Source organism: Cetorhinus maximus, chromosome 13 (genome assembly GCF_964194155.1).
Source record: "Cetorhinus maximus chromosome 13, sCetMax3.hap1.1, whole genome shotgun sequence".
Classification (NCBI taxonomy): domain Eukaryota; kingdom Metazoa; phylum Chordata; class Chondrichthyes; order Lamniformes; family Cetorhinidae; genus Cetorhinus; species Cetorhinus maximus.
The window spans coordinates 9177971-9203053 of record NC_135891.1 but is presented as its reverse complement, the minus strand read 5'-3'; the positions used below and the strand labels follow the sequence as shown (position 1 = coordinate 9203053).

Here is a 25083-nt window from a genome sequence, read left to right as displayed (position 1 = left end):
TGAATGCGATCATTCGCTGTTGCATGATTGAGTTATCAGCATGAACGTCCAACTGGGAGGGCTTCTCGGTAATCCATTTCTTTCAGTTTATATGTAAAGTCTCAGGTGTTAATACCTGGCAGGCATGTTCTGCTCAGTGTACCTGCTCAGACCATCTTTTCTCCGCAGATGCTTTCAAACAGAACTTTTGTTGGTGTTTTAATAGTATTCTTTGAAACCACTTGGGGGTGCTGTTTAGTAGCTTGAGAACCAGTGGAAACATCCTTGCAGCATCTACCCTTTAAAGCCCGTTAATTTTTTATGTTTCAATGAAATCATATCTATCTTCTAAATTCTAGGGAATATAGTCCTACTTGATCCTCCACATGAGACAATTCCCCTATCTGTGAATCAGCCTAGTGAATCTTCGTTACACTTATGGCAAGTATATCCTTCCTTAGGTAAAGAAACCCAAAGCCCTACACAGTACTGCTCTATCATTAGATTTAGACATCTCAGGAATATGGAAGGCTGTGTAGCCACAGTGCAACATAGGAAATTGGATCGTTGTGAAGGGTTAATTGTGGAGATGTTGATTTAAGAGAGTGAACAGTGTGCTTTGTTGTCCAGCGTGAGCAAGGGAAAAATGGGAGGGAAGTACAGTGTGTTTGTTATCTTGCTTATCCTACTGAGGATGTGGAACTTTTAAGTCCTGTGAGTGAAAGATTTGACAAAGCACTTTTTCCATCAGTAGGGGGCCAATAACCAGGGAGCAGAGATTTAAGGTAAGAGGTAGAAAGCTAAGAAGGGGGAGTTGAGGGGAATATTTTTCACCCAGAGGGTGGTGGGAGTCTGGAACTCACTGCCTGAAAGGGTGGTTGAGTAAGAAACTCTCATAACATTTAAGAAGTATTTAGATATTCACTTGCGTTGCCATAGCCTCCAGGGCTATGGGCCAAGCGCTGGAAAATGAGATTATTGTAGTCAGATCTTTGTTGACTGGTGTGGACACAATGTGCAGACTGGCTTCCTTCTGTGCTGTAAATGTCTATAAGTCTATGCCAGCTTCCTCCAGGTGACTTGGTGGTATCCACACCCTGAGGAGTCTGTTCGTTGAATTGCACCCTTGGAGATATTGGATGTCGAAGAATGAAGTTTTGCTGTCTTCTCCTCTGCCATGGTGTAACGCCTGTCTGTTCTTCACCAATGTTACTAAAAAATTATTGGTAAGGGCATACGGTGAAGTGACTCCAGAGAAAAGTCAGAGCCGAGCGGTATTCCTGCTTTACCTTCTTGTTTCCCAGTGTTCTGCTGAACAGTCCATTGGAAAGGCTGCGCAGAAGTCTTTCTGATTTAGCTGCTTTAGGGGTTTTACACCAATGCTTGTACCAATAGATATGCAGGTGAACATACCCAGACCCTTCCATATATCTTACACTGTAAGCCAGTGAACAGCAAGTGTAAATCATTTCATGAAAAATTAGGTCCTTTTTCAAATGTGAACTTTTATTTATAATATATACACACATTGACATTGCCCATTCTTTGTCTATCTCAGCAGTACCTGATCTTGGATTTTCATCTGAATGTCACTTTAACCATACAGAAAAGGATCTTTAATTCTAAATAAGGCCCTTCCCAGAAAGATATTCACCATATATATAAAACGCCTGAGCAATGTTCCACGTGGTTAGCGACAATCTTGAAAACAAATTGTGCTTTGAGCAGAAGGACATGTCTAAGAATTACAGGGCAAACTCTCACTAGGACTCGCCCATTTGTCCATCGTAACTTGACCAGAAGAGTGGCTGAAACCCATGAGAAACATCATGAGTGCAGCTTTTCTGTGGTTTCCATGGCTCTTCTGTCAGACTTGCAGTGGGATGGGTGGGAGTTGATCATTTTTGTCCATGGCAGAGTTTCACTGCTACAAAGATCAGGATCGTATATAATGAGAATGTATTTTTTAATGAAAATGTTGTTCAGTTATGTACTAAATATCAGCATCAAGCCCCTTTCCCCTGTCAGGGATTGCATGGCTTAGTGCAGGGAAAACTGGACATTCCTAAAGCATACCTTAATTCTGTTCACAAAATATTTTGCTTATTTTCTCATGCTGAATGAGTTAAAACTTGTCTTTTCTCACTATAAACTTTTTATGTTCTGCACCAGTGTGTAACTTTCATTTATTAACCCATCCTTGTCATCTAAGTGGAGTAAGAAGTTAAGGACATGTGTTGTGAATTCATACCTGCTGCAGCATACCTCCCACTCATTCCACTTGGAACCCTGGCAAATGCCAGCATGGATTTGTTTAACTAACTCGCTTGAGTTTTTGGATGAGAATAATGTGGTTGATGTGGACTTCCAAAAGGCATTTGATAAAGTGCCACATAACAGGCTTGTCAGCAAAGTTAAAGTCCATGGAATAAAAGGGACAGTGGCAGCACGGATACAAAGTTGGCTGAGTGACAGGAAACAGGGTAGTGGTTTTTCAGATTGGAGGGAGATAAACAGTGGGGTTCCCCAGGGGGTATTAAGACTGCTTTTCTTGATTCATATTAATAATCTAGACTTGTGTGTGCAGGGCACAATCTCAAAATTTGCAACTGACAGAAAACTTGGAAGTATTACGAACTGCGAGGAGGATAGTGGTGGATTTCAAGAGAAAAGAGACAGACTGGCAGACACATTTAATGCAGGAAAGTGTGAAGTGATACATTGTGGTCGAAAAAGTGAGGAGGGTCAATATAAAACAAAGGATACAATTCTAAAGGTAGTCCAGGAGCAGGGGGACCTGGAGGTGTATGTGTACAAATTTTTGAAAGTGGCTAATAAGACATCCTGTATCCTGGATTTTATAAATAGAAGCATAGAGTACAAAACACTGGCCATCCACAACTGGAGTATTGTGTCCAACTCTGGGCACCACACTTTAGGAAGGATGTGAAGGCCTTAGGAAGGGTGCAGAAAATATTTACACGAATGGTTCCAGGGATGAGGGACTTCAATTACACAGATAAATTGGAGAAGCTGGAGCTGTTCTCTTTAGAGAAGGGAAGGTTGAGAGGGGAATTGATAGAGGTGCTCAAAATCACGAGGCATCTGGACAGACAGGGAGAAACTTCCCATTGCCGGAAGGCGCTCAAACCAGAGGGCACCAACTGAAGGTGATTGGCAAACAAATACAAAGGTGACATGAAGAAAAACTTCTTTAAGCAGCGAGTGGTTAGGATATCAAATGCACTACCTGTGATTCTGGTGGAGGCAGATTCAATCATGTCTTTCAGGTAATTGGGTAATTATATGAAATGAAAATAAGTTGCAGTGGGTGGGACTAGTTGAGCTGTCCTTGCAGAGAGCTGACGTGGTTCAACCATCTGAATGGCCTCCTTCTATGCTGTAACCATGTATTGAAGCATGATTCAAACTCTACTGTCAGAGGACAGTGACTAGCTCTGCGTCCACAGGGCCAGGAATTTCATCTGTGATTTTTGTTGGGATTGCGACAGAAATCCCATTTACACATATAAATGTGTGGGACCAGCTCTGAGTGCATGGTCCACTACGCTGACACAGGGGCAACGCATTTGTCTGTATACAATAGAAAGTGGTTTTACCCAAAGTATTGGAATTCAATGCTTTTGAATCAGACATACATTTGCTTGAATTCCAGCTTCTTAAGAGGACATCACTACTGGTTTAGTTTCCCAGACAGCAGAGATGTGCACATCAGGAAATGTCACAATGACATTGCTGTGGTCTTCACTGTTTGTGCCCAATTCTGACTGGATGCAAATATGTTCAGTGGCAATTCTGACAGTTGGGATGGCATGGTTTACCATTGACACGGCAGCGGCACCCTCCACTTGTGTCGCCTGTACCCTGAAAAGGTAAATCGGAAAGTCAGTGAAATATACACATTGACAAAACAAATAATCACCCTAATGGGGCAGACACGAGCGCCGTGGCAATGTCACTCGGCAAGTCTGATGTTGATAACACGTTCAGCTATTTTAGTAACTCGGGCCGAATGAAGACATTGCAGGAGAGAATCAAACCGGATCCCGGTTATTACAGCACTGTTGTCAGCCTTTTCCCTACTCTCCTCCCAGACTAGGTGGCTCATGCACTCTCTCTATCGTCTCCCTGGCTAGATGTGTGATTCTTTGTGAATACTTTGTGATTCTGAACCGTACAAAGCAGGAAAGTGGGTTCGATCCCTGGCCAAGACTAACTGGATCTGAGACAGGGTGCAGTAGCAATGCTACAATTTGAATATTGCGGAAAAGAGAGACATGTTGCTGAAGCTTTCCATCTTGCTCTCATCAGGACAATTCCAAGAATGCCAAATCTCAGACAATCATAACAATTTATACCACAGGAGAAAAGGGTGCTGATTGGTGGGCAAGTTGACTCTGATTGGTTGAGATGTTGCTATGGAAAAAGCAACATGGAACTATAGGCTCCTCATGTAGTGCATTATCACTGGCATAGAGCAGTTATGTTGAATGGCCTGTCTCTGTGCTGTAACTTCAATGCAATTGTATGTAACGATGTAGACACATACCCTAGGTCCCCAGCGAGCCCCCTTTGTCACCCAGCATATCTCAGTTTTACACATAGTGCAACGTAGCCAATCGCAGCCACTCTTTTTCTGTACCACAATCTTGCATTGAGGACAATTCATGGCCTCTCCCTTATGCAGCAGTGCCTGTAAGGATAAGAATCACATAATTAGGGTAGAACCACAAGAGATCAAATTGCCTTTGTTCAACTGATTCAACCCCAGGACCATGGGATTTTGACAAGAAGGTGCTTTTGATTAAGTGCGAACTGAATCGTGCCGAGCTGAAAAGAATCATAGAATGAGATGGAGGCCATTTGGCCTGTCATGTTCATGACAGCTCCCTGCAAGAGCAACTCACCTAGTCCCACTCTCCACCCGCAAAGTCTTTTCAGGTAATAATCCTTTTGAAAGCCTCACTTGAATTTGCCTCCACCACATACAGCTAGCTGATTCCAGAACCTAACTACTCGCTGTGTTTAATTAAAAGGTTTTCCTCATGTCGCCATTGGTTCTTTTGCCAATTACTTTAAATCGGTGCCCTCTGGTTCTCAATTCTTCCAACAATGGGAACAGTTTCTCCCTATCAACTCTGCCCAGACCCCTCATGATTTTGAACACCTCTAACAAATCTCCTCTCAACCTTCTCTAAGGAGAACATCTCCAACTTCTCCAATCTGGCCAGGTAACTCATTCCTAAAACCATTCTAGTAAATCTTTTCTGTGGCCTCTTTAATGTCTTCACATCCTTCCTACAGTGCAGTGCCCAGAACTGGACGCAATACTTCCAGTTGCAGCTAAACCAGTATTTTATAAAGGTTGACCATAATTCCTTGCTTTTGTACCGTCTGTATTTATAAATTTCAGCATCCCTTATGCCTTATTAACCACTTTCTCAACCTGCCCTGCCACTTTCAACAGGTCTGTTTCTGCATCCGCTTCAGAATTGTACCCTTTGTATGCTTTTTCTTTTCAAATTCTAAAATAATCGGTTCAAGAGAGTAGCTGAATCATAACTGAGCTGACTATATACAGAGGAGTTTTTATTTTTGGATAAGTTTTCATATTGGCTCTTGGAAATGGAACACGTTCCCATGTTGATCATCAAGCACTCCCAGCACAACAATAGCAACTTGTACATTGTAAAATGCCTCAAGGCACTTCATCAAAAAAAATTGACACTGAGCCATACAAGGAGGATATTAGGACAGCTAACCGAGATCAAAGAGAGAAGTTTTAAGTAGTGTCTTGAAGGAGAAGAGAGAGAGATGTAGGGAGGGAATTCCAGAGTTTAGGATCCAGACAGCTGAAGACACAGCCACCAATTGTGGTACAATTAAAATTGGGAATATATAAGAACCCAGAATAGGAGGAGCACGGTTATCTGGGATGTTTTACTCAGATTCTGAAGGGAATTTTCCACCACACCAATATGGCATTTCGACCCCCTTTACTATCTATTGTGATCTTTCAAAACAAGCTTGCCATATATGGGCAGACTATATTCCGTAGGTCCAGATGGATTGATGAGAGGAGATGTGAATCCCACTGTATGCGCCAGATTCAAACCCAGGTGCCACAATTTGTCACTGCAATTTTCTCTAAGTCTGTGGTCATTTCTGAGTGAACATTCAGAGGTGAAAGCAGATCTGTAAACATTTTTAGGGTGCCAGAAATTGCCAACAAGTAAAGAGATAATGTCTGATGTGTCAAATGGCATGGTCCTCGCCCATGAGAGACTGAGAATTTCTAGGTTTAATCATAGTTATATTTAATGGTCTTTTTAAGCACTTTGGAACGTTTTACTATGTTAAAGGTTCTATATAAATGCATCTTTTCGCCTCATGAGTTAGCTGATAACTTTTCTCTTCAGTTCTGCTCCCACCCACCATGATCTTGGGAACCCAAAAAACATTGGGCTGAATCTTCTGGTCGGCATGCAGGGGCGGGCCCCGCTCACCAACATGTAAAATGATGTGTGGTGATGTCGGGCGTGCGTCCTGACATCACCGCGCGTCATTCTGATCTTCAGTTCGGTGGGCGTGCACCGGAGTCAGCTGTGCGCCCGCTGAACTGTCAAAGGCCTAATAAGGCCATTTAAAGACCAATTGAAATAATTAACTGAGCTGCCCGTCCAACCTTTTTCATGGAACCTCATCCACAGGCAGGATGAGGTTTCATGAAGGGTTTATAACTGTAATAAAAATTTTTAGTAAAATTCATTGACATGTCCCAGCTCATGTGACACTGCGCGAAAGAGCGCAGGCCCCAACTCAGCCTACTCCCCCGCCCGCACAGGGTGAGCGTCATGCTGGGTGAGCCTTAATTGGCCCACCCACGCAAAATGGCGGCGCGCAGCCGATCGCGGGCGGCAATCAGCTACGCGCCCGAATCGCCCGCCGACAGGGAGAAAATTCTCCCCATTACTTTAAGAATTCGTCATCAAAAATAAATACAAAAGTCCTTCACCGTGAGCATGTCAGCAGTCTGTTTGGCGGCTTTGTTATTTTCAGCTTGAATTTTGAGATCGTCCTGATACTGCTTGCAGTCCATTCCTTCGTGGATAGCCTGTGTTGAGGAGCAGAAGAGATTATTTATTTTTTCAGTGAGTCAGCTGTGGCTCGGTTAGTAGCACTCTTACCTCTGCGTCGCAAGATTTTAGATTCATGTCTCACTGCAGGGCTTGAGCACAAAAAAAAATCAAGGCTGACGCTTCAGTGCAGCACTGAGGGAGTGCTGCACTGTTGGAGGTACCATTTTTCAGATGAACTGATAAACCAACCTGTTCAATCTGTTAAATCTGTCTGTTTGGGTGAATGTAAAAGATCTCATGGCATTATTTTGAAGATCAGGGGAATTATCCTCAATGTTATGACCAATATTTATTCCTCAATCAACATCACAAGAGTAGATTATATGGTCATTATCACTGCTGTTTGTGGAAGTTGGCTGCTGGGTTCCCTACATTACAACAGTGACTACATTTCTAAAGTATTTCATTGGCTGTAAAATGCTTTATAACATCTGGTGGTCGCGAAAGCACTATATAAATGCAACTGTTTCCATTTTTTTCTTTTTAAGATTTTGATCTCGGTTTTTCATCATTGTCTTTTTACTGTATATTTATGAACTCTGCATTATAGTTCCAAATAATGAACCGCTCAAACCCCGTGTTTTCCTACATAATAAACTACTGAATTCTAACTTGAAATGTAAGAAAGGAGGGAGTGAGAAAATGGGGAAAATACAGACTTGTTAGCCTGACGTCAGTAGTAAGGAATCTATTGGAATCTATTATAAAGGATGTGATAACTGAACAATTAGAAAATAATGGTAAAATTGAGTGGTGGCAACATGGAATTATGAAAGGGAAATAGTGTTTGACAAACCTGTTGGAGGTTTTTGAGGATATTACTAGCAGAATGGATAAGGGGAACCAGTGGATGTGCTGCATTTGGATTTTCAGGAGGCTTTTGATAAGGTCCCACATGGGTTAGTAAACAAAATTAGAGCCTATGGGATTGGGGGTAATTTACTGGCATGGATTGAGAATTGGTTAATGGACAAAAAAAAGAGTAGGAATAAACAGGTTATTCTCTGGTTGGCAGGCTGTGACTAGTGGGGTATTGCAAGTAACAGTACTTGGGCCCCAGCTGCTCACAATCTATATAACTAATTTTGATATGGGAACCAAATGTACTATTTCCAAGTTTGCAGATGACACAAAACTAGGTGGGAATGTGTATAATGAGGAGGCTGCAAAGAGGCTTCAAGGGGATTTGGACAGGCTAAGTGAATGGGCAAAAACATGGCAGATAGAATTTATTGTCGAAAAGAGTGAGGTTATCCACTTTGGTAGGAGGAATGGAAATGTAGAGTATTTCTTAAATGCTGAGAGACTGGGAAGGGTTGATGTCCAAAGAGACCTGGGTGTCTTTGTTCATAAGTCACTGAAAGCTAATAGGCAGGTACAGCAAGCAATTAGGAAGGCAAATAGTATGTTAGCCTTTATCGCAAGAGGATTTGAGAACAGTAGTAAAGATGTTTCAACTGTATAGGACCTTGGTTAGACCCCGAGTATTGTGTACAGTATTGGACCTTTACCTAAGGAAGGGTATACTTGTCATAGAGGGAGTGCACCAGACTGATCCCCGGGATGGCAGGACTGTCCAGTGAGGTGAGATTGAGGAGACTGGGCCTGTATTCTCCAGAGTTCAGAAAAATGAGAGGTGATCTCATTGACACTTACAAAATTCTTAAGGAGCGTGATGAGGTCGATGCAGGAAAGATGTTCCTGCTGGCTGGGAGGGGGTGGGGACTAGAACCAGGGGAAGCAGTCTCAATAAGGGGAAAGCTTTGTAGCACTGAGATGAGGAGGAATTTCTCCACTGAGAGGCTAGTGAATCTTTGGAATTCTCTACCCCAGAGGGTTGTGGAAGCTCAGCCATTGAGTATGTTCAAGGCAGGGATTGATAGATTTCTACATACTAATGACATCAAGGTAATGGGGATAGTGCAAGAAAATGGCATTGAGAGGTAGATGAATCGCCATGATCTAGTTGACTGGTGGAGCAGGCTCGAGGGGCTGAATGGCCTCCACCTGCTCCTATATTCCTATGTTCCCCTTTACCCAAGGGTTTTTGTGCTGAATTATCGTGTTCAGAGGTTTAAGCACAAAATTTAAGCTGTTACTCCAGGACTGAGGGGGTGCTGCACTCTGAGGTGTCGCCTTATGATCTGTTCATTTAACTATTACTCGCAAATCCCCTGTGGATAGGGCACTGTGCAGGTAGAATAGTTGCCACTGGACTGACTCATCTGGCACAGGAGCAGATTTAAAAGCCTGCCGCTGGGCCCTAGAGGGGAAACAGACCAACGTCCAACAGGCATAACAATTGAGCTGCCAACCTTAGACATGGCTGAAGGAGCTGCAAGCAGCCTGCTCCAAGGCAGGGCTGCTTCCTTTACTGATGGGGGCAGCTAGAGGATGATGCAGGAGGTGCAGCAAAGGTGAATCGTCGCATTTGGATCCGATGGGTACACTCCTCAAAAGTTGGCAGCAAGGTGTGTGGGCGACACGTTCACTCAGCAGGCCTTCCCAGTGAGAAAGACAGCCACTAAAACACACACAAAAGTTTCCACCTTCAGGAAGTTTATCAAAGCAAGAATATCCAGGGCTCTGAAGAAGAGTTATACGGACTGGAAACGTTAACTCTGTTTCTCTCTCCACAGATGCTGCCATGACCTGCTGACTTTTTCCAGCATTTTCTGTTTTAATTTCAGATTTCCAGCTTCTGAGGCATATCCAGCGTTTAGTTGTGTTGAGTGTGGCATTGCTGCATCCAGCACCGTCAAGTAGCTGAACACTGACTTTGCCGGGCATCTGTTTCTCATTCGGAAAGCTCAACCTTACACTCAGATTAACCCATATTGACGTCTGACATGCCTTGCATTTGTCAAGGCAATCTTCTAAATCCGATAGCTCATTTAAGAAAACGCCTTGTCTGATTAAAGTATCGGCTAACCGGTCCTCATAGTTTTAGGGATGTTTCAGGAGGCAGAGTTGTCGTGTTGGGAATTATGCCACCTGCCCTAATGGCTGTAACTAGGGCCCTCGGAACAGTGGAGGCAATTGGGGAAGAGTATCATGCAGCTGCCTGGTCAGACTCATCATTCCCTAATCACTCATGCATTCAAATGCTCTAACCTAGCATGGATTATAACAAAAAGCCAGCCCTGCTGAGTTTTTCCAGGTAATTCTGTTTTGTTTTAACTTAGCATGGACCCCAGCATCACACCACATCATGTACCAACAAATCACATTTGTTACAAGGACTGTGTTGGTGATTTTCTATTTCTTGGTGTCCTGACCAACACTTATCACTCAACCAACATCTCAAAAAAAAATGGCCTGGTCATTGATTGAACTGCTGGTCGTGGGAACTTGTGTGCAAGTTTCAGTGCAATAGTGACTGCACTTCCAAAGTATTTCATTGCTTTTAACATGCACTTGGATGTTTTGAGATAGTGAAATAAGAGCACTTTCTCGAAATGATGGAGTAGACATGTCATGATCTATGTGGAGGGGATTTGAGTGACTACTTTAAGAGCTACGGGCACATTAACATCCTCTGACGAGGACAGACAAGGCTTCAGTTTAATGTTGCATTCAAAAGTGTTGTGTCTAGTTCTGGATGCTGCACTTTAGGAAGGATGTGAAGGCATTAGCAAGGGTGCGGAAAAGATTCACGAGAATGGTTCCAGGGATAAGGAACTTCAGTTATGTAGATAGATTGGGGAAGTTGGGACTGTTTTCCTTAGCGAAGTTTGAGAGGGGATTTGACAGAGGTATTCAAAATCACAAGCAGCCTGGATTGAGTTGATGGGGAAAATCTGTTCCCACTGGTAGAAGGATCGAGAACAAGAGGGCACGGATTGAAAGTATTTGGCAAAGGAAGCAATGGCGCCATGAGGAGAAATTTTTTTCACACAGCAAGTGGTTAAGATTTGGAATGTGCTGTCTGAGTATGTGGTGGAGGCAAGTTCAATTGAGACATTCAAGAGGGAGTGGTTATTATCTGAAAATGAAGAATGTGCATGGTTACTGGGTGAAGGGACTAGGTGCATTGTTCATTCAGAGAATGGATGCAGACACAGCAGGTCAAATGGCCTCCTGTATTATAACAATTCAGTGATTCAATGACGATAGGACCCCTGTCAGTGGAGCATCCCCTCTGTTCTTTGCTGATGTGTCAGCCTGGATTGTATGCTTAAGTCTCTTGAGTGGGTCTTAAATCCACAACCTACTGACCCAGCACAGCAGTGAGTGTGCCGCCACTACTGACCCAGCACGGCAGTGAGTGTGTAGACCACTACTGACCCAGCACGGCAGTGAGTGTGCTCCCACTACTGACCCAGCACGGCAGTGAGTGTGTAGACCATTACTGACCCAGCACGGCAGTGAGTGCGCTCCCACTACTGACCCAGCACGGCAGTGAGTGTGCTACCACTACTGACCCAGCACGGCAGTGAGTGCGCTCCCACTACTGACCCAGCACGGCAGTGAGTGTGCTACCACTACTGACCCAGCACGGCAGTGAGTGCGCTCCCACTACTGACCCAGCACGGCAGTGAGTGTGCTACCACTACTGACCCAGCACGGCAGTGAGTGTGCTACCACTACTGACCCAGCACGGCAGTGAGTGCGCTACCACTACTGACCCAGCACGGCAGTGAGTGTGCTACCACTACTGACCCAGCACGGCAGTGAGTGCGCTACCACTACTGACCCAGCACGGCAGTGAGTGTGCTCCCACTACTGACCCAGCACGGCAGTGAGTGTGCTCCCACTACTGACCCAGCACGGCAGTGAGTGTGCTCCCACTACTGACCCAGCACGGCAGTGAGTGTACTACCACTACTGACCCAGCACGGCAGTGAGTGTGCTCCCACTACTGACCCAGCACGGCAGTGAGTGTGCTCCCACTACTGACCCAGCACGGCAGTGAGTGTACTACCACTACTGACCCAGCACGGCAGTGAGTGTGCTCCCACTACTGACTCGGCACGGCAGTGAGTGTGCTCCCACTACTGACCCGGCACGGCAGTGAGTGTGCTCCCACTACTGACCCGGCACGGCAGTGAGTGTGCTACCACTACTGACCCGGCACGGCAGTGAGTGTGCTCCCACTACTGACCCGGCACGGCAGTGAGTGTGCTACCACTACTGACCCGGCACGGCAGTGAGTGTGCTCCCACTACTGACCCGGCACGGCAGTGAGTGTGCTACCACTACTGACCCGGCACGGCAGTGAGTGTGCTACCACTACTGACCCGGCACGGCAGCGAGTGTGCTACCACTACTGACCCGGCACGGCAGCGAGTGTGCTACCACTACTGACCCGGCACGGCAGTGAGTGTGCTACCACTACTGACCCAGCACGGCAGTGAGTGTGCTACCACTACTACGCCATTCTTTCTCTGTTTGAGCAAACTTTTTCCACACCTCCCCTCTTCTCCTGAAGACTACTTGCAGAGATATGGTTCCCTGGATACCAGTTACCCTCTGGTACCTCATTGTCCATCGTAAGGGGAAATATAGCTGAGCCCAGTCCTGTCCTCAGCTGATGTCTGCACACACGGACTTGCAGCAAGGAGTCACAAGATAATAAGGTTTGTGAATCACTCACTTTTCCTTCACTAACTCAGGTGCTGGAGTGTTACAGTTCACCCAGAGTCAGTGTTGCTGTGGCAACGTGTACTTTTCCATGCATGATGTAGTCTGGAGCTATGGATGGTGATGGTAGAGGCTCTAACTTTCCTTCCATCACGTGGCTGACCAGGAATCTCTCCCGCTCTTACCGCCTGCCATTGGCGTGTGTTGGAATGGTTTACAAGTTGATACTCAACCTGTCTGACCATGTTGTGAATGCTCTTTCCCACTTATGTCCTGGAGTGGGACACGGTCCCGGAGTGGGACACACACGGTCCCGGAGTGGGACACACACGGTCCCGGAGTGGGACACACACGGTCCCGGAGTGGGACACACACGGTCCCGGAGTGGGACACACACGGTCCCGGAGTGGGACACACACGGTCCCGGAGTGGGACACACACGGTCCCGGAGTGGGACACACACGGTCCTGGAGCTCCTGGCTGAGAGGCAGGGACACTACCCATTGAGCCACAGGACCTCCTACTAACCCAGGATGCTAAGACAATTGTATTGATCCGCCTGCTGTTCTGGGTGAGATAGATTCAGGATGATACAGCACAGAAGCTGGTCCATCCTGCCCAGCAGGCCCGTGTTGGCTTTTTGAAAGAGCTGTCCAATTAGTCCCACTCTCCTGCTCCTTCCTCCATCCAAACATTTTCCCTTGAAAGCTATTTTTAAATCTGTTTCCTCCATCAGTGTAACAGCACATTCCAAATCATAACAACTTGTCAGGTTAAAAAAGTAAATTTCATCTCTACTCTGGTTCAAATATCTTAAATATATGTCCTTAGTTACCTTAGATCAGCTAACTCACCAAGGCTCCTTCGACAGCGCCTTCCAAACCCACGACCACTACCATCTAGAAGGGCAAGGGCAGCAGACACACGGGGCAGAATTTTCAGGTTGGCGTGCAGTTAATCGGCCAGCCAGTGTGGAATTGCGGTCGGGGGCCGATCGCAGTGGGTGGTCTGTTCCCTGGCCACGCCCGGACTCGCCGATCACGTGCCCGCTGACCTGAAAATTCTGCCCCCAGGAACACCACCACCTGGAAGTTCCCCTCCAAGCCACTCACCATCCTGACTTGGGAATATATCGCCGTTCCTTCACTGTCACTGGGTCAAAATCCTGGAACTCCCTTCCTAAGAGCGCTGTGGGTGTACCTACACCACATGGACTGCAGCGGTTCAAGAAGGTAGCTCACCATCACCTTCTCAAGGGCAATTAGGGATGGGCAATAAATGCTGGCCTAGCCAGTGCCGCCCACATCCCGTGAAAGAATAATAAAAAGAGATTAGGGTCTTTCCTGGTTCATAAAGGTCAGCTAGTCACTTCCCCCTTACCATAGCTATAGATATCCTCTTGTTTATCTCTACAGGAACAGTCTATTGGACCGTGGTTAATCTGAACCTCAGCTCCATTTCCTGCCTTTGTACCAAGTCTCCTTGATATCCTTATAGAAAAAAAATAGGAGCAGGAGAGGCCATTCGGCCTCTCGCGCCTGCCTTAACACGATCATGACCAATAGTCTACCTCAAAGCCATACTCCTGCTCTCTCCCCCATACCCCTTGCTGCCTTTAGAGTCTAGAAATCTAACTATTTCCTTCTTAAATATATTCAGTGACTTGGCCTCCACAGCCTCCTGTGGTAGAGAATTCCACAGCTTCACCACCCTCTGAGTGAGCAAGTTTCTCCTCATCTCAGTCCTAAATGGCCTACCCCGTATCCTGAGACTGGGACTCCTTATTCTAGATCCCCAGCCAGAGGAAACATCATCCCTACATCCAGTCTGTCCAGCCCTGTCAGAATTTTATATGTTCCAATGAGATCCCCCCTAATTCTTCTAAGCTCCAGTGAATGCAGGCCTAGTCGACCCAATCTCTCCTCATACGACAGTCCTGCCATCCCAGGAATCAGTCTGGTGAACCTTCGCTGCACTCCCTCTATGGCAAATATATCCTTTCTTAGGTAAGGTGACCAAAACTGCGCACAATACTCCAAGTGTGGTCTCATCTTATCTGAATAAAGATTTCAGCCTTAAAAATTTCAGTTGACCCAACTTGCAACGGCTTTAGCGGAGAGAGAGTCAATCTACAACCTATTCCCACCCAGATATTTATCCAGCTCATTTTTGAAGGTCCACCTGTCCAAGTCTGACTTACTTTGCACAGCAGACAATTCTTCTTTTTACAGAGCGGACAGTGAAACTCATTGACATCATCTTCGTAGATGCACCAGCCCTTGCAGTCCGGGGTCTGACAGTGATAGCTGTTCTCACTGCGATTCTCAGCAATCGCTAAACTTCTGTCCAAGAACAAGCGATACTCATTCTCTGTCAGGAGCTGTGAGGCAACACAAGAGTAACAGGATAATAATTGGGCGGCCAACAATATTGAAGTCAATGGAGAAATTGAGAGATTTTTAAAATAATTCCATAGCATTTACAGCGCTGATCTATGTTAGTATTTATTCTCCACACGGCCCTCCTCCCTTCCATCTTCATCTCACCCAATCAACATACCCTTCTATTCCTTTCTCCCTCATATGCTTATCTAACTTCCCCTTAAAGGCACCGATTCTGAACGCCTTAACTACTCCCCATACTCTCCATACTCTCACCACTATCTCGGTAAAGATGTTTCTCCATTGGATTTATTGGTGACTATTATATATTTATGATCCTTAGTTTTGGAAACATCTTGTACACAACAGCTTATACAACAACAGTGGAAATAAGTATTATTAATGTTGGGCTGTTAAACTGACTGAACAAAATCAATGACCTATCAAACCTCTTTGAACATGAACTGCAGGGTTTGAGAATGCTTCAAGCACCTTGGGGCGTTTTTCTGCCTCAAAGACGCTATATAAATGTAAGTTGTTGTTGAGTAAGGGAAAAGAATAATAAGAATCTCTGTTAAAGTGAGAAAACTTTGCCTCAGCTTGGAATACCACAATGCTAACCTCTTGTCAGGCAGTGAGTGGAGGAACGGGAAAATAAATAAATGTGTGGTTAAAAAAAAATATATACGGTGGCCGTTTTAAAATGTCTCCCAGTGAAGGATTATTTAGCAGGGTTGGCAGATACCTAGATGTAGGGCGGGATATTCCGGCCCCTCCCACCGCCGGGATTATCCGGTCCCGATGAAAGTCAATGGACTTTTGGCTGGGCCACCGAATCTCCCAGGGCAGGTCCCACCATGAGGGAGCCGGAAAATCCCAGCTGTAGGTTGTTCACCCTCCTAACTTGACGTGGGAGGAAAGAACGAGGCTGATCTGATGATAACTCACTCCACCTCCGGAGCCATCAGCATTTTCTAGGAACTTAACTCTTCTTAAGAGCCTGACAAATGTGTCAAAACAGCCCAGTGACGATTCTCCCTTTGATTCTTCACTCCACTGGGTGCATTCGGGGTGGGGAGGTGGGGGGGAGAATTGGGAATGAACACCCCCCCTCCCCCTGCCATAAAGACTCCCCAGCATGAGGCTGTGGCCATTTTAGTTCCTGGGGCTCGTTTACATCTTCACCCACACGGAGCTGGCAGTAATGGTATCAGCGACAGGCGGGCGGGACCGGGAATCTGGGCGGAAAACCAACAACGCCGAGGATGCAAAGCGAACATTCCTGGGTGAGAGGAGGGGGTCTGGGCTAATCACAGCCAGAGAAGAGGCAGGGAAAGCCTGGGGTGGGGTGGGGTGGTGGGGTGGGGTCAAGAGGAGGACCCAGGATTCTTTGTTGCTTTTGTGAATCCCTCCTGGATCACAAGGATCCTTAAATAAATGTTAAAAATCCTTTTCTGGCTCGGTGCTGATAGTCGTCAGCAAAACGACACAGGGGCTTCTTGATGGCAAGAGTTGAAATGGTGCGTGTGTCCGTCCCTAAGACGTCACAGAGATGCCCCTTCAGCATTTTAAATTCAGCCACCTGGCTCCCTTGATGTATGCGGCCTTCCTATGGCCGATATCTCATCATAAATGAGGATGCTGGGCGGCGATACCGTCCCCATTATCCTACTGACACCCACCCCCCCTCCCCCCACCTCCCCTCAACCCCCGGCACCGTTAACAATCCCCCCCCCCTAGTAAATTTGTGATGTTTTTGATCCTTCTCAGTTCTGGAGTAAAACATGAGGAACTGGATGATGAAGAAAACTCACGTATTTTATCTCACGTTCAAGAAGTTTGCTTTCACACGAATAGTGCTCGTTCATGAATGGACATGTCACATCGGCTTCATTGCTGTTTAGGATCGTATTCTTCAAACATTCTCTGTGAACATTTAATATTTATTTCAAAATCTGAAAAGTTAATTGCCTCAATTTCCTGTTGGTTCCACGTGAAGCTTCATCCCCTCCCTTTCTCCATATCATTAACCCAGGCTTCTGGATTACTAGTTCAGACTAGTCCAGCAATGTAACCACTGTGTGAACATACCCATCCTTAACCGGACAAGTTGATAAGGAGGTTAAACGAAAGCATATGGGTTACTTGAGTGGATAAATAGAGGAATGGAATAGAAAAGCAAGCAGAGGCGGTGGTGAGTGTAGTGGTAATGTCATTGGACTAGTTGGGCACAGGCTAATACTCTGTCATGCCACCATGGCAGCTGGCAGAATTTAAATTCAATTAATAAATCTGGGATTATAATTAAGCTACTCGGTGATGACCATGACAATTAGCATCTATTGTTGTAAAAACTCATCTGGTTCACTAATGTCCTTTAGGGAAGGAAATCTGCTGTCCTTACCTGGTCTGGCCTACATGTGACTCCACACCCACAGCAACGTGGTTGACTCTTACCTGCCCTCCGAAATGGCCTAGCCAGCCACTCGGTTCAAGGGCAATTAGGGATGGGCAACAAATGCTGGCCTTGCCAGCGATGCCGACATCCCATGAAAGAATAAAGGGATTATGGGAGAACTTCATAAATCACTGACACAAAAACAGAATTACCTGGAAAAACTCAGCAGGTCTGGCAGCATCGGCGGAGAAGAAAAGAGTTGACGTTTCGAGTCCTCATGACCCTTCGGCAGAACCGAGTAAAGTTAGGAGAAGGGTGAAATATAAGCTGGTTTAAGGTGGGTGGGGGGAGAGAAGTTGGGGGTGGGGTGGGGGGGTGGGTGGTTGTAGGGACAAGCAAGCAGTGATAGGAGCAGATAATCAAAAGATGTCACAGACAAAAGGAACAAAGGGGTGTTAAAGGTGGTGATATTATCTAAGAAAATGTGCTAATTAAGAATGGATGGCAGGACACTCAAGGTACAGCTCTAGTGGGGGTGGGGTGGAAAGACTGACAACAGGTTATTACAGTTATAGATTTAAAAATAATGGAAATAGGTGGGAAAAGAAAAATCTATATAAATTATTGGAAAAAACAAAAGGGAGGGGGAAGAAACGGGAAGGGGGTGGGGATGGGGGAGGGAGTTTAAGATCTAAAGTTGTTGAATTCAATATTCAGCCCGGAAGGCTGTAAAGTGCCTAGTCGGAAGATGAGGTGCTGTTCCTCCAGTTTGCGTTGGGCTTCACTGGAACAATGCAGCAAACCAAGGACAGACATGTGGGCAAGAGAGCAGGGTGGCATGTTAAAATGGCAAGCGACAGGGAGGTTTGGGTCTTTCTTGCGGACAGACCGCAGGTGTTCTGCAAAGCGGTCGCCCAGTTTGCGTTTGGTCTCTCCAATGTAGAGGAGACCACATTGGGAGCAACGAATGCAGTAGACTAAGTTAGGGGAAATGCAAGTGAAATGCTGCTTCACTTGAAAGGAGTGTTTGGGCCCTTGGACGGTGAGGAGAGAGGAAGTGAAGGGGCAGGTGTTGCATCTTCTGCGTGGGCATGGGGAGGTGCCATAGGTGGGGGTTGAGAAGTAAGGGGTGATGGAGGAGTGGACCAGGGTGTCCTGGAGAGAACGATCCCTATGGAATGCCGCCAGGGGGGGTGAAGGGAAGATGTGTTTGGTGGTGGCATCATGCTGGAGTTGGCGGAAATGGCGGAGGATGATCCTTTGAATGCGGAGGCTGGTGGGGTGATAAGTGAGGACAAGGGGGACCCTATCATGTTTCTGGGAGGGAGGAGAAGGCGTGAGGGCGGATGCGCGGGAGGTGGGCCGGACACGGTTGAGGGCCCTGTCAACGACCGTGGGTGGAAAACCTCGTTAAGGAAGAAGGAGGACATGTCAGAGGAACTGTTTTTGAAGGTAGCATCATCAGAACAGATGCGACGGAGGCGAAGGAACTGAGAGAATGGGATGGAGTCCCTACAGGAAGCGGGGTGTGAGGAGCTGTAGTCGAGGTAGCTGTGGGAGTCGGTAGGCTTGTAATGGATATTGGTGGACAGTCTATCATCAGAAATTGAGACAGAGAGGTCAAGGAAGGGAAGGGAAGTGTCAGAGATGGACCATGTGAAAATGATGGAGGGGTGGAGATTGGAAGCAAAATTAATAAATTTTTCCAGGTCCCGACAAGAGCATGAAACCGCACCGAAGTAATCATCGATGTACCGGAGAAAGAGTTGTGGGAGGGGGCCGGAGTAGGACTGGAACAAGGAGTGTTCCACATACCCCATAAAGAGACAGGCATAGCTGGGGCCCATGCGGGTACCCATAGCCACACCTTTTATTTGGAGGAAGTGAGAGGAGTTAAAGGAGAAATTGTTCAGTGTGAGAACAAGTTCAGCCAGACGGAGGAGAGTAGTGGTGGATGGGGATTGTTCGGGCCTCTGTTCAAGGAAGAAGCTAAGGGCCCTCAGACCATCCTGGTGGGGGATGGAGGTGTAGAGGGATTGGACGTCCATGGTGAAGAGGAAGCGGTTGGGGCCAGGGAACTGGAAATTGTTGATGTGACGTAAGGTGTCAGAGGAATCACGGATGTAGGTGGGAAGGGACTGGACAAGGGGAGAGAGAAGGGAGTCAAGATAACGAGAAATGAGTTCCGTGGGGCAGGAACAGGCTGATACGATCGGTCTGCCGGGACAGTTCTGTTTGTGGATTTTGGGTAGGAGGTAGAAGCGGGCCGTCCGAGGTTGGGCGACTATCAGGTTGGAAGCTGTGGGAGGAAGATCTCCAGAGGAGATGAGGTCAGTGACAGTCCTGGAAACAATGGCTTGATGTTCAGTGGTGGGGTCATGGTCCAGGGAGAGGTAGGAGGAAGTGTCTGCGAGTTGACGCTCAGCCTCCGCGAGGTAGAGGTCAGTGTGCCAGACAACAACAGCACCACCCTTGTCAGCGGGTTTGATGACAATGTTGGGGTTGGACCTGAGAGAACGGAGTGCAGTGAGTTCAGAGAGAGACAGATTAGAATGGGTGAGAGGAGCAGAGAAACTGAGACGGCTAATGTCACGCCGACAGTTCTCAATGAAAAGATCAAGGGAAGGTAAGAATCCAGAGGGAGGGGTCCAGGTGGAGGGAGAATATTGGAGGTGGGTAAAAGGATCCGTTGAACGGGAAGAGGACTCCTGCCCAAAGAAGTGAGCACGGAGACGAAGACGGCGGAAGAAGAGTTCAGCATCGTGCCGAGCCCGAAATTCATTGAGATGAGGGCGTAAGGGTATGAAACTAAGTCCTTTGCTGAGCACTGAACGTTCAGCATCGGAGAGGGGAAGGTCAGGGGGTATAGTGAATACGCGGCTGGGGCTGGGATTGGAAGATGCGGCGGGGACGGAGGGACAAGCAGGGGTGGAGGGTCCCAGATGGGTGTTGGTGTCGATGAGTTGTTGGAGCTTGCGTTCCTTAGACTTGAGAGAAAGAGAAAAAGTTTCTTGTTGAGGCGTCAGATGAGACGAAGAATAAAATGAAACTGGGGGCACGCGCAGCTTTGAAAAAGGGTGCGGCGGTGCTGCTGGAGGGAGAGGTTGAGTGTGTTCATATGGCGGCGCATGGCACTGAGTGTGGATCTCAGAATGCGACTGGAACAGCAGTCCGAGAAACGTTTTACATCCCGGAGATACCTGTAATCCTGGGTGGGTTCGAAACAAGAGGGATGGAATTTCAGTTGAAATCCACGTGGGGTGAGTCGGAGACGGAGACAGTCACTGAGAAAGGAAATATGGCTGTGAAAGCGGGTTTTAGTAAACACCTTGTCAAACACCAGGAGAGAAATGGAAAGCAGTGAAGGTGAACAAGGCAGAAGAGACAGGCGGAAATCCTGTTGGAGAACAGAGCAATACTTCTTCAAGGTAGGCATTTCTTGAAGAGGAGTGGCAGTCAATTAAACACAGAGATAAAAACAAAAAACTACTGCGGATGCTGGAAATCCAAAACAAAAACAGAATTACCTGGAAAAACTCAGCAGGTCTGGCAGCATCGGTGGAGAAGAAAAGAGTTGACATTTCGAGTCCTCATGACCCTTCGGCAGAACTGAGTAAAGTTAGGAGAGGGGTGAAATATAAGCTGGTTTAAGGTTGGTATAAATCACTGGTTAGGCCTCAGCTGGAGTATTGCGGACAATTCTGGGGACCACACCTCAGGAAAGATGTAAATTTAAAATCTTAGAAAGGGTACAGAGGAGGTTTACCAGAATATTACCAGGGGTGAGGCACTTCAGTTATGAAGTAGACTTTGGAAAAGTTGGGCCTGTTCTCCTTGTAACAGAGAAGGTTAAAAAGTGACCTAACAGAGGTTTTTGAGATGATGAGAGATGTTGATTGGAAGGGATAAAGAAAGGTTTTTCCCTCTGGCGAGTGAGTCAATAACCAGAGGTCACAAAATCCATAATCATCAAGAAGGGAGATGAGGAGGAATGTTTCCATTCAGTGAGTTGTCAGGATCTGGAATAATTACCTGGAAAGTTAATGGAAGCTGATTCCATAAACAATTTTAAAATGGAGTTGGACAAGTATTTGAAGAGGAATACAAAGGGTTATGGACAAAAAATGGACATGTCCTACTAAGCGGGACTGCTCTTTTAAAGAGCCAGAACAAGCATGATGGGCCAAAGGGCCTCCATTTGTACCGCAAGTTTCTCTGGTTCTATGACATCACTAATTTCTATTTGAGGAGGGAGTGTAATTGAGGAAGTTTGCCATTGTTCCATATTGAAGTACTGTTCAATTATATTGCAGCTACCTCCAGGATTTCCCTCTCCTACTAATATGCAACAGGCCACTCACCATCCTGACGTGGAAATATATCGCCGTTCCTTCACTGTCGCTGGGTCAAAATCCCGGAGCTCCCTCCCTAACAGCACTGTGGGTGTACCCTACACCACATGGACTGCAGCGGTTCAAGAAGGCAGCTCACCACCACCTTCTCAAGGGCAACTAGGGGTGGGCAATAAATGCAGGCCCAACCAGCAAAGCCCACATCCCATGAATAAATTTTTAAAAAGAAAGATTTTCTTACTTGCAGAAGGCATGTAAACACTCTCGAAGTGTCACGCCTTCACCATTCTCCAAGATGTTTAAACAGACCGGACATTCAAAGTCCTCCCCAGTCGATATCAGGTTTTGTTCATCTGTTTCCAACAAAAGTTGGTAATTCTGTTGCCGTTGCAGTACCTTGGACTGTTTGTAAGATAATAGTAATCATAGGGTTACATAGGCTACATGGCACAGAAACAGGCCACCCAGCCCAACCAGCCCATGCTGGTGTTTATGCTCCACTTGAGCCCTCCTCCCACATTTCCTCATCTAAATCTATCATCATAACCCTCTACTCCCTTCTCCTTCGTATGCTCGTTTAGCTTCACCTTAAATGCATCGGTACAATTCACTTCAACCACTCTCTGTGGTAGTGAGTTCCACGTTCTTACTGTTCTTCGGGTAAAGAAGCTTCTCCTGAATTGCCTGTTGGATTTCTTGGCGACTCTCTTATATTGATGGCCTCCGTTTTTGCTCTTCCCCACAAGAGGAAACATTCTCTCTGTATCCACTTAAAACCTTTCATAATTTCAAAGGCTGCCATTAGGCGGACTAGGTAACCAGCACTTTGGCCACGTAACCAACTGTGCAGACGCCACCAGCAAGCAGCTTCTCACCAACACTGTGAGAGAAACACCAAGTTAAGGTTCAAGTTAAGTTACATAAATGCTACATGCAAAACCTGACTAGATTTTAGAAAGAAATCAACCCTTAAAATTCCCTCATCACCAAATTCCTCGAGTTACCCTGCCTCAGGTTACTGGCGCTACCCATTATTTAAAGTCCTAACCTCTGCTGGAATGCACGCTTATGCAATGGAATGCTCTGGAACCCCTTCACCCCTGTAGGAGAGCCAAAGACAAACCACAGCCCATGGCAGTACCAGCCAGTGTGTAACACAGTGGCAGTGAAGCAGCATTTGAGACTGGCGGGGGGAGGGGGGAAGAAATTTTGGTTCCTCCTTGTGAATGGCGGGAAATCAGTGAGTGACGCAGCGGCAGCAAAGGCTGAGTGTCTGTTAACTGGGCCCTGGACTAAAACAACAGGAATACACTTCTAAATCCCAGTCGTACCACTAACAATTCTAAGACCATCCACCAGCTTTTATGAATTAATAATTTATAGAATAAAGCATCATTTCCAACTGTTGCAAAGTGAACAAATCATCTGGATGGGATCTTTTCTGAGGATCTAAACGAGAGGACGGACCAGGTGAATTGATTGGCTCATCTCAGCTTCCCCTAGAGCCAGAAATTTTTGGGATGGGCCTCAATCCAGACAGCGGGGTCACTTCTGGGTGGGGAATTTAGAACTGGCAGTGACCGGATGTCCGATGCAATCATCCCGGAGGCCGGGGCTGCAGGGAGCTCTGTCCAGTTTGGGACGTTGGCCATGTTCCAGCGTCAGGAGGTGCATTTAGTGTGGCCCCCTTGGATAGGGCTGCCAGATACCCTGGCAACGTGAGCACCAATCAGGAGCTAGCAGCAGGAGTGGCGGTGATTCGACCCTCAGTGGGGTGGAGGAGGTAGAGGCTGGCATATTGCATCAGGTGCAGCAGTAGCAGAGATATCAGCCTTGGTATACTGGCTGCAATGGCAAGGAGACAGGTGGGCATTGAGAAGTGCTGCCGACAAATGATCAAAAGGCCTGAATTGTTACACAGCTCAGACCTGGGGATGCTAACCCTCCAGGGTTGGCCTGGAGTCTCCAGGAACTGAAGATCAATCATCAGGACACTGCTGCGCCCCAAATCTTTGGGACATTAAAAAAGATTGATTTTTGTTTTTGTCATTTTCTTCGAACATTTCTCTTGAGCAGACATAAAACATTTGAAAATGGGTAAAAGAGGCTGTTTTGGCTGACAGTCAAGCATCATCCAATTGAGTAATGAGTCTTTTTGCTTTCCAGTTGGTTTAGGAAAGCAAGTGCGTCACAGGGATGGATGTGTTGGTGACTAATGGCTGGAGCGTAGGGGAAAAGTCATGTGATGAAACCTCCAGGAATACATTTAATCACAGTTGGCAACACTACTTGGACCTCCCATTATGAAACCGCCTTCGGCGTGTTGCCAGTCTCCTGACACAGCGGGGTCAGTGCCACGCCAGAGAACTTGCCCCCTCTCTGAAAACGGCCACCAATTGTGGGTTTAGCTGCCTTGATTGTCTCTACACTTCCCGCAGGTGGGCGCCCGATTCCACTCATTCCCCACCCCCTGGGAATTCACCCAGAGGCAGGAACATGTCGCGGAGACGACCTGACCCGCTGCATTCTAAAATTCCTGCCCCCGCCTACTCGCTGTCCAGCACCACCACCCCCCCTTCCCCCGCCAGCCTCCAAAGCCGCCTCCACAGGGTTGGGAAAGTTCCAGCCTTGGCCTTGAGTGAATGTACGCAGCTTCACACAAGCAGACAGGAATTTTATTACAGGATACTTTTATTCAACATATGCGTAGCGGAGGTTTCAAATATATACAACCCTAAAGCCAGTGAGACAGAGGCAAAGTAAAACCTCACAGTGGACTGTGAGAACAAGACTACCAGAGATCAAACTGTAACATGAAAAGCAGAAACAGGTACCAAAAAACATGGTGAAAGGGTTACCTGTTCATATTGTTTATAACTTTCTTCTTCATTCTTCATCCTCTGTAGTTCCTCCTCATCGGGATGATACAGGTCTGGTATCTGGTAGTTCTCTGGTCTGCCTGTGCTACACATCTCACATCCTGGACGAGTTGGTTTATTAATGTACGTGCAACCTGAGCACTCCCAACCAATCTACATAGGGACAAAACAGAGGGAACCTATTTGTTTCTTCAGATAGTTTGATATTTTATAGCTTATAGCACAAGGCAAAGTACTTAACAGGGGAAGACTGTCCACTCCATTAATGCACCAAGTATTAAGACATTACTCCAGAGATTGAGGACAAAATCCAGGCTGACACTCCAGTGTAGTGCTGTGGGAGTGCTGCAC

General features: G+C 46.5%; 1 protein-coding gene across 1 annotated transcript in view; it reads right to left on the bottom strand.

The window, feature by feature from the left end:
* Window positions 1-1464: 1464 nt before the first annotated feature.
* LOC144688393 (ranBP-type and C3HC4-type zinc finger-containing protein 1-like) overlaps window positions 1465-25083 on the bottom strand; it is a 50539-nt gene continuing 26920 nt past the window's right edge. The window contains exons 7-13 of the mRNA XM_078554876.1: window positions 24712-24885; window positions 22095-22255; window positions 16918-17029; window positions 14923-15102; window positions 7016-7114; window positions 4550-4693; window positions 1465-3864 (exon numbers count right to left, since the gene is read on the bottom strand). Of these exons, the coding sequence (XP_078411002.1) occupies window positions 3784-3864; window positions 4550-4693; window positions 7016-7114; window positions 14923-15102; window positions 16918-17029; window positions 22095-22255; window positions 24712-24885 (951 nt within the window). The 3' untranslated portion in view covers window positions 1465-3783. The remainder of the gene's footprint in view (window positions 3865-4549; window positions 4694-7015; window positions 7115-14922; window positions 15103-16917; window positions 17030-22094; window positions 22256-24711; window positions 24886-25083) is intronic.